Raw genomic sequence first — 9,274 nt, 5'->3', positions numbered from 1 at the left:
GGGGGAGAGGTGCAGACAGGGAGACGAGGGAGATGGAGGGAAGAGAGAGAGAAAGAGATACACCCTCTGTTCCTCCCTTTCCCTTCCCTCTGCGATTCTCAATGAGTAAGATTAGTAACAATTTCCGACCGCCCTGCGACGTTTCGTTAAGCTCTGTGTGGGACTTCCCCTTGCGTGACGCGAATGAACACGTGAATCTGAAGTTATGTGCAGTTGCAGTAGAGACTGTAAAGGGGAGTGACTCATGACTCTTTGCTTTAATTTTGACGGCTCAGTCTACGCTCGGGCTCGTGGTCATGAAAAGATTTAATTCGACCCACGTTCGCTTCCTGTCCACTCTTCGGGGCTCGCGGATTTCTACGTACTCGACCTTCAGACCCCCCCCCCTCCTCCCTCCTTCCGAGTCGCAGCAGGATGCGTGCGGCGCATGCGCAGCGCAATCGAGTGTTTAGCAAGGAGACAAATGAACAAATGACTATTTAGCAGATTTTGTAAGGTATGTTGCGTCTTGTAGCTAATGTTTTCACCCGATAACGTATATTTCCAGTCTTTAGTTGCAGTCTTTTGCATAATCGTGTTACTGTTATTACGCATATTAAGCATGGACAACACAAGTCGCAAAAGGTTAGAGGCCTGCTTCGGCCCCTCCCGGTACCTTCCTTTCCGTGTTTATTTATGTATTATCCACCATGCTTACTGACAGGCATATCAGTAATGTCCCGTTCTTGTTCTGTAATAACACTGAGCAAGTTATTTGTAATTTCTAATTTTGAAGACAAGCCCTCATTGATTTGTCATAACCTCAACTACCGTTCATCACTTATTGCGTTTAATTACTAGTTTATTATTTTAATGTATTCAATTTTTATTTCGCATGTTTGAGTATACACAATTAAATATTGGTTCCCCTGCCTCCAGGTTTCGCCTAGGATACAACATGATGACTCGTCAAGGGAGAAGAAGTCCTGATGACAAAGAAGAGATGATGATGGATGCAGCTTTAAAAGGTTTTGTTGGTTGAAGGTTGAACGAAACTGTCAAAATTTATTGATGTCTTAGTTATTTCATTTTCCATTTTCTTTCCTCTAGATGCTGGCATGTTTGAGGAAAACATGTCTATTGAAGATAAAAGAACTTGTTACAATGTTCTTGAGATGTCAAAGGACGAGTCGTCATTCAGATTATCGACTTCCGGTCAACCCTCCCCTTCTCAAGCGAGCCCAGACCATGAACTTCGAGACAGCTTCTCAAAACTCTCAACAACTAAAAATGTGGAGTCTGCTGATATTTTTGATGTAATCTTCCACTTTCACTTTTGACTCTTTGTTCTAGTTTTGGGATAAGATAAAGGAAAGCAATCAGTTTGTTACTCTAATTTTAGTTTAAATGTTTTGAGAAACTGCAATAATTTTTGCAGGATGTTGAATGTGGCCAAGTAGCGGACAGCAACACAGCATCAACATCGATTCCTAGGAATGTCGATGAAGTCGTTGTAGAGGAAAGAAGCCGGCCCCGCCCCTCATTAAGTAAGTGATGTTTTCTCTAAAGGGGTCATAAGAAATTACTATCATATTAACATGAGTGCTTCAGGGAGCTTATGGGTCCCTGTGCTAGAGTTGAGGCTTTCTGATTTTCTGTTGGAGCAAAGTGGAGAGCCTGGGTAAATACGAAAGCACTCTCCACTTTGAATCTATCTGTAAACCAAAGGCGGCAACATCAAAGGAGAAGGGAAATGCAGCATGTTGCATGTTGTATTCATTTAAATCTAGTAGTCATACTGTGTCAGTGATTTTTGTCTTATAGCCATTAATCACATTACAGGCTTGAAATCAACTTCAGAGAGGAATATGGGGCGTGGTCGAGCTAAACCAATAAAATACAAATACCCTTCTCTGCCAATAAATGCTCCTGGACAGAAATCTACCTCTTCCTCAAACTGTACCTCAGGCTCTCATCAAGATGCTGAGAGCTCCATCAGACCACCGGATCAATCTCTGAACCTTGAGTCAAACTTAAAGAATGTTTCTGCAAATCAACCCCTCTCATCTCCTCAGGCAACTAGCACAGAGGAGATTGAAAATATGTTGCTAGAGAGCCCAAAACAAAGTGCCAGTGTAGATGACAACTTACTCAAAGAAGAAGAAATAAAACAAGAAATAAAACAAGAAGAAGAGCTTGATGTTGAATCTTTAAGTCCAGATGAGAGAGGAGTCACAGTAAAAAATGAAAAGGCATGAGTTTCCTAAATTCTACCTGTTTGGCTCAGTTTCTTTCTTTTTTTCTTTTTACTCCTATCCATTTTTATTAAATATTAAATAAACTGTAAAGCTGATTGGAAATTTTAACTTTGCAGCCCTCTTCCCCTGCCTCTGTTGAAGATGTGGGGGAAGACTACATTAAGGAACCTCCAAAAACAGTTCAGGTTGGGAAGAGACCATGTCAAGTCAGTCCTTTGGAGAATTTGCTCAGGTAAATCAAATTTTTTTTGTGTTTTCCCCCTTACCTACATCTGTCTCTTCCAATAATTTTTATAACACTTTTTAAAAATATTGTTTTAGGCCATTGCCTAGCTGTTCAATTTCCTTATTCCTCAAGGATTTGGAACAATTTAAAGGCGATAAAACCCTGTGGATGAAGCATGCTAAGGAGGCCTGCCGAACTGCAAGATACGCGTTCATCGACAATTTATTGAAAGAAAACCCTCACTGGGGTCAACCAGTATCTGATACAGGCTACAACAATCAGACACTTTTTAAACAACAAGCTCCTTCGTATAGTAAGCTTTTTAGTGATAGGTCTACAGACCAGCAAGGTATGGAAGCTAATTCTCTTTACTTTAAAACCTTACTTTGTAATAGAATATTCCACAGGCTTTGAACTAAAACCTAGCAGAGACCAACGTGTCTATCAGATCTGTATTGACTATTATATTCTCCTCATAACGCATTAATTGACATCACCACTTGTGACTTAATCCTTGTTGATCAATCTTTGTTTAGGAGGATGTAGATCTTTTCACTGTCTTAAGTCTGTTTAAATTTTAGTTGAGATACAGTGGAATACTCTACTCTTAATTTCGTAGCTATAAATGTTCAAGAAAATGTTGTCTTTCTTATCTGTTCTTCTCTCTGGTTTGGTCTAAAGTCAGCAACCGACCTGAACGTCAGTCAAAGACTCAGGCTATATCAAAGATAAGTGAAAGCACCACCCAATGGGCTGAGCCAGAATACCACAGTCTTAGGAGACTCAAACAGAGAGACCTTAAAGAAGATCACTCTGGAAATAGGCCTCAAAGGAGAAAACCTGAAACATTTATTGATGATGATGACTGTGTTGAATATCCTAGTGGAAGTAGTGGTGAAATTTGGCCAGTTGAAAGGACTGAACAGGTTTGTTCCTTTCAAAGTGAAAATATTTGATTTGACCTTTATCACTTTGCTATGTTACAATCATAAGTGCTCAATGGCTCCTCATTTTCATTCTATCTAGAAAAAGAAGACTGGGGATAGTGATTCTGAAGCATCACCTGATTCACCCAACATCTCACATGGCTTACATGATCCTTATGAGTTCCCTGGAGATGATAACTGGAACACTGCAACAAGTAAAAACAAAAATAAAAACAACAAGAAAGGTGGGAAACAGAACCAAGGTGACATTGAAGTTGAATGCAAACAGCCCGCTCGAATTGGTACTCAGACTCCGGCCCAGCGTATGTATGACCTGAAGCGCTCTGAGTGTAAATATTTTTTTGGTGATAATGTTTGTTTATTGCAGTCATTTGTGTTTGATTGTAGGTGGGCGCCATAGCAAAACCTCTAGAGTCCAGAAAGGTGCTATATCAAGACCATCAGAACATGCAACACCAGGTAACAATGCAAGGAATAGAGGTGCTTCTGCTGACCAGTCTGAAGATACAAATTCCAAAAACAATAATAGGTATTTAAAATTTGTTTTTATAACTTGGTGTTTTAAGTGTTGCAATCAGGATGATATTCTGGTGCTCTTACCTACAGGTGGTTGACCTCAAATCATAATGAGAATTCCTCTGATATTCCTACTCAAAAGTTTTATCCACCCAAAGTAAGTCAACCTCGAAACCCTCCCTCAATGCTGCGTAAAAATTCAAGAGAAAGTAAAAGCCCAGAAGACTTTCTTGGTTCGCCTAGTTCTTCAGGAGCCCTATATGGAAGACATCAGGATGGTCAAAGTGTAAGTCTTGAAAAATAACTTTAATAGTGCTACCATTGTAAAGTTATTACAGTACAACAGGCCTCTGTTTTTGCTTTTTTTTAGGAAGAAGCAGCAGTTGAAAGAAGGGAGTGTCCCATTTGTTTTAAAAACTTTCCTGCTACAGAAATCGAGGTGATTTTCAACCCATAACTTCTTACAATTCAAATATTTTAATCATTATTTATTTTAAACATAATTTGGAATTGTTTATATTTACATTCTCTTTTATTGCAGGCTCATAGCAGCGGTTGCAACGATTGGCAAGGTGGTGCGCAAGGGGAGTAAGTACAGTATGTACCTCTTATATTATATTTAGTGTGCTCACATCAGCTTGTACTGGGAGCTTTTTTTGGAGCTTTCTTACTATCTCTCATGAGATTAATTTCCTCTATCACTGTATCCTGAAACTCCCTGAAACTATGGAGTTAATAACAGGACGGTTTAAAGTTCAGCTTGAATTGTTAAAAACTTGTTATGCTGCGGTCAGAGAAAAAGTTGTTAGGACCTTGTTATTGTTGTGTGATGTCTGCTTTGATTTGATAACCTTGTACAGTGCACCCCCTCAAACTGGTGCGTCACGGTTCTTTTAAAAGTGCGAGTGTTTTTGAAAGGTGTCTCTTTTTAGCAGATGATACCTTGACTAAACATAAAGAATACATAAGTAACTTTAAGGTGTCAGCTAGCTTTTACTCTGGTTTTTCACTGTTGGAGTGCCTGTTCCATCGTGAAGCACATAGAGTGAGCCCCGATGTCACAGGGGAACACATCAGGAGAGTCAAACCTCAACTGGTTTCCAGATTGTAAAATGTTTGAAATGGGCGTAATTGGGTGCAATGCACAAGGTTGATAGGCGCCTCTTTGGGAGGGGGCACTGTACATGTCTAACCGTGCACATATGTTTTATGAGCTTAAAAAAATGTTCTTGTTCATCATGCACACAAGAAATGATGATGCTCTTCTTACATACCCTAATTTTTTGTAGGAAGCTATTAGATGAAAATCAGAGCAAGGGAGGGTCAGACAAAATAGCCAAAGTAACAGGCAAGGGAGAGTTGTCATCCAGTGATGGAGAGAACCAATCAGCATGTGACCAATGTAATTTGCTCATCAATGAAAAATTATTAGCTAATCACACTAAAGAATGCAAGGGAAATCTCTCTGCCCCACCTTCTGGTCTCAAAAGAGGTAATTTATTTTACACTTGTAATATGGCACATTGGCACGATCTGGTCCATTGTTCAGCAGTTCTTGGCGTCTTCAATTGTTATTGCCTTTTGTGTTTGTTACAGGAAATTCTCCTGAAAGGGATGATGGACCTGCCAAAAAGTCAACACGCCTTGTGCTGTAGTGCCAATAATCAGACTAAGCTTACTATTTGCATTTGGTATTTTGGTATTTTGTTCTCCTTCACCTGCTCTTATATAAGAATAGGGTTAGTGTAAGATTTACTTGAAATCTAGGTAATTTACCTTGATATTATTTAAGACTTTGTGATATTTCTCTATTACCTAAATATAAGTGTACCAATCTTAAAGCAAAAGTTAAGAATATATAGATATATTTTCAAAAACAAAGGATTGTGCCTGTCACTTAGCAATTGAAGTGTGTTAGATGATAAATATCCAATTTATATTTTTATCTGAATGGGATTTGTTAACACATCTTTGATAATGTTACGTATTTAAATATTTGGTAATGAAAATTTATTGCTTTTTATGTCTCCTGTTCTACATTACATGTTTGAAACCAACTCAATTCTAAACTTATGGCACAACCATTGTGTGAGGTAAGATATCCTTTTCAGTATCCTCAGAATGGAAATTAAAAACACAAACAAAAACAACAGTGTTTTAACCACACAATGCTGCTTGATCATAAATACTCAATTACACTTTGCTGAATAATTACAATTTTTTTTAAACCAGCCTGCATTACACGGTTACAAATATGTTCTAGAACTCTAATCATAGATACTTAATTGTGTTTAGAGGGCTGAGCTGACTACCAGCAGTCTCATAGGAGCTACTTTACATTCAGCCAAGTGTCGCAAAGTTTACTCTGAAACTAAATTGGTATTGGTACATTATAATATGCAGCACTAATTGATTATCAGAAACAACATCATGATGACATGTATTTGACATTCACAGCAAACTTCAAAGAGACTAACAATACATTCATTCATCTTTCAAAACCAATTTGGGGTTATAAGATTGAATTAAACGAGCCAGCAAAGTAATGTTGGCACAAAAAAAAGCTATGCCCTGAAGCCAAATGTAGACAAAAGTATCTTCTCCTCTGAACTCTAGCCAATACGCTGGCAACAACCAAGCAAGTTGTGCCACTACCCACACAACTGAATGGAAAACTGCTTGTTTTAAGGTCAAGTCCAACATTGGAATACAAGCCGGCAATAGTGACAAAAACCAAACAAAATACTGACTAGTAATAACAGGGTTGTACATGACTATCACAATAGTTTGAGCCAAAAGGCAAAACGGCAAATCAAACATGCGTCCATAACGGAAACTTAAAGCAACAAGAAGAAAAAGTTGTGGGATGAACATCAGAACCCTCTGCCATATACTCACAACTGCTCCAGCACTCAAATATTGCAGGTAGAAATACACTGAAAAATTGTGCCTTATATCTTTTCTAGAGAGATGAAAAAGCATACTTTCATACAAAAAGTGATACCCATACAACCAATAGAAAACTACTGTAACAGTCAATAAAGCTGATACACATCCGAGCACTAATTTCAATTGAGACTTGTTTGGAATAAACAGTGCCTTGCAGTCTGACCATAAATTGAACAAACTCCTTCCAGTGTACCAGCTCGAGCCATCAGCCTTAGGAACTTCATCACTGTTTGAAAAACTCTTACTGGAAACTTGGCTTTTCTTGGGTTCTTTGGAAGGAGAAAATCTGTCCCAACTTGACAAGGACAAGTAGAAAGGCAGACTGAAAACTATTGGATACAAACGCATGTGAATGCACAAACCATGCACAATACCTGCCACTGTGGGTTTTCCAGCGTATAGACATAGTAATGTACCAGCCACTAGCAATGATGACAAAGTATCAGCATTACCCCTAGTTGATATTACAACCGATAGCGGGTTGTACAGCCAAAACAACGAACTCAAGTGAGCTTTTCTCAGAGAAACGTTTCTCCTTAGCATAAGTCTATAAATAAGGTAAGCCATAACAAGATCTAAAATGGAAAACAGGATTTTGCCAAAAGTCTGATGGACAATGATATTAGGGGTTAAAACATAGGCAACAATAGGAGAGTACCGGTAAGTGTGCCGACTATATGGTGACGCACCCATCAACACATTTCTTGCAGCATCTGTAAAAACTTTGTAATCTACATCTGTAAATGGTACCTGAAATTTCTGATCATGGAACTCCCCATAGAATATAAGAGCTAGGCGTATAATGAGACCAATAAAAAGATGTTTCATTTTGGTGGATTCTTTTAACGAAATATTTTTGAAGATAGCTTTTGGTTACTTAGAGCTTATTTATTAATAGTTTTGTTCTACATTAATTCTAATCTTTTAAATTATGTCAGCACATTGCAGCCAAACATCAAACCTACATTCGAGTTCCAAGTTTGGCTGCTGCTTTAACAAGACATTGCTTGAATTTTTCAAACTCTACTTGACAACTTCCTTTCTGCATGTGACCTTCTTGGGCTACACAATTGGCATATGCACTGCCTTCTGGGCGACACTCAATGAGCAGCTGCGGATAGCGCCTTAATCGAGAGCGAGACTTCTTGATTACTTCCATTCTGAAAGAATAGAAACAAAAAAACTGTTTCAAGTACTGAAGAACGAAATTTCTGTAAAAATATCTTTAATCACTTACGAGCATCCAATTTCTTCTGGAGTTCTTCAAAGTTGACTCTTGGTGCTCCCCGTGAAAAGACCGCTTTATCTACAGTAGGCCTGTTAAGGTACTTGTAAATAAGCGGACCAAAAAATATGGAAATTCCCAGCACAACCCCTAGGTGATGAAGGGATCGATAATGTCGATCAAAGAATGTTGTTGTACTAACGGGTCCCCTATGCGGTGACCTTCCAAATCTTGATGCTACAACAATGATAATATTTTTAAAAGATTTCTAGTAAAAATAACTAAACACAAATGTAATGTAAGTTTTACTTACTCTGGGGCTCCCTTGGATTGGACATTACTCTCCTCTGTGGTAATAGGGCGCTCTAGCATCCCGGAGCAAACTAATGACTTGTCTTTCCACTTGCGACAGCACTCTCTCAAATTTTCAATTACTTGTTCACAAGCTGATTCTTGAAAGTTGTGTCCTGGCAGATTAAAAAAAAATCAAAAAAAAATCAACAAAACTGGTGAGTGAACTTTACCACGCTAGCTATGGATACCACAAACGTTCCCGATAGTGAGGGTCAAGGAAAGTTCTTCAAAATAATTAATAGGAAGGAAATTAAGTTTTATAAAACTAAAAACGTGATTGATAGCTAAGAAAACGGTATCCGACTTTAACCTGCCTCAAGGGCGAGTAAGCTTGCCACAGCAGCAAAAGAAGCTTACCCTTGAGGCAATCTTGAATAGCACAGGCAAGCGGCTTGCAAGGATCTTTTGGTTTTCTAGACATAAGAGGAATTTGGGTCTAATTCAGAAAAACAATAAGGATAGGCCGAGGCCGAAAGGGTACCTCTTTTCGGCTGTCTGCTCTCCGCCCGCGGGTACGAGTCGGCAGGTCTTGCTCATGGGAGACCCCTACTTACAAACGATGAATATGACGTCACATTGCATCACATGTATGACAAAGTATGACAAATCATCCAGACAAAACATCTCCGAGTTCGAGGTTTTGTTGGTCAGTCAAACAATATGGCGGCTGCCATGGCGACCACACGCTCCTGTTTGAAGAATCAAATCGAGTTAAATTACGACAATTTCACCAAGAAATGCGAAAACTATGTGAGGTAAGTGCGGGCGGGGGGTTCGCACCGATGTGTGCAGCTTGCCAGCGGGCGTGTCTCGCTCGTGC

The 9,274-nt window shown here is 39.0% G+C and overlaps 4 protein-coding genes across 6 annotated transcripts; 1 reads left to right on the top strand and 3 right to left on the bottom strand.

Moving 5' to 3' along the window:
• Positions 1-401: 401 nt before the first annotated feature.
• On the top strand, positions 402-5,935 carry LOC113214986 (formin-J). 3 transcript variants are annotated; one of them, XM_026434525.2, is made up of 15 exons: positions 402-496; positions 919-1,007; positions 1,090-1,295; positions 1,418-1,526; positions 1,822-2,231; positions 2,354-2,469; positions 2,559-2,812; positions 3,145-3,389; positions 3,490-3,712; positions 3,798-3,939; positions 4,017-4,212; positions 4,297-4,365; positions 4,468-4,514; positions 5,216-5,418; positions 5,523-5,935. In XM_026434525.2, exons 2-15 carry the CDS (start codon positions 938-940, stop codon positions 5,579-5,581), a joined length of 2,349 nt encoding a protein of 782 aa, XP_026290310.1. In that variant the 5' UTR covers positions 402-496; positions 919-937; the 3' UTR covers positions 5,582-5,935. The 3 variants fall into 3 exon arrangements, with proteins under 3 accessions (XP_026290310.1, XP_026290309.2, XP_026290311.2); XM_026434524.2 differs by having other exon boundaries at positions 483-624; XM_026434526.2 differs by lacking the exon at positions 5,523-5,935 and having other exon boundaries at positions 483-624; positions 4,468-4,523; positions 5,216-5,407.
• Positions 5,914-7,703, bottom strand: LOC127748598 (GPI mannosyltransferase 1). The gene has a single exon (XM_052272211.1). The coding sequence runs from the start codon at positions 7,701-7,703 to the stop codon at positions 6,411-6,413; it is 1,293 nt and encodes a 430-aa protein (XP_052128171.1). The 3' UTR covers positions 5,914-6,410.
• Positions 7,704-7,742: 39 nt separating this feature from the next.
• Positions 7,743-8,262, bottom strand: LOC127748599 (NADH dehydrogenase [ubiquinone] 1 alpha subcomplex assembly factor 8-like). Its single transcript, XM_026434532.2, has 2 exons — positions 8,113-8,262; positions 7,743-8,035 (listed from the first exon to the last, which is right to left on the bottom strand). The coding sequence occupies exon 2, from the start codon at positions 8,032-8,034 to the stop codon at positions 7,837-7,839; it is 198 nt and encodes a 65-aa protein (XP_026290317.1). The 5' UTR covers position 8,035; positions 8,113-8,262; the 3' UTR covers positions 7,743-7,836.
• LOC113214989 (cx9C motif-containing protein 4) lies at positions 8,189-8,979 on the bottom strand. Its single transcript, XM_026434531.2, has 3 exons — positions 8,812-8,979; positions 8,414-8,567; positions 8,189-8,337 (listed from the first exon to the last, which is right to left on the bottom strand). The coding sequence occupies exons 1-3, from the start codon at positions 8,873-8,875 to the stop codon at positions 8,310-8,312; spliced, it is 246 nt and encodes an 81-aa protein (XP_026290316.1). The 5' UTR covers positions 8,876-8,979; the 3' UTR covers positions 8,189-8,309.
• Between the last annotated feature and the right edge of the window lie 295 nt (positions 8,980-9,274).

Source organism: Frankliniella occidentalis, unplaced genomic scaffold, assembly GCF_000697945.3.
Source record: "Frankliniella occidentalis isolate FOCC.00 unplaced genomic scaffold, Focc_3.1 Scaffold196, whole genome shotgun sequence".
Lineage (NCBI taxonomy): Eukaryota > Metazoa > Arthropoda > Insecta > Thysanoptera > Thripidae > Frankliniella > Frankliniella occidentalis.
The sequence above is the reverse complement of the archived record's forward strand: the minus strand, read 5'-3'. Positions and strand labels throughout refer to the sequence as shown.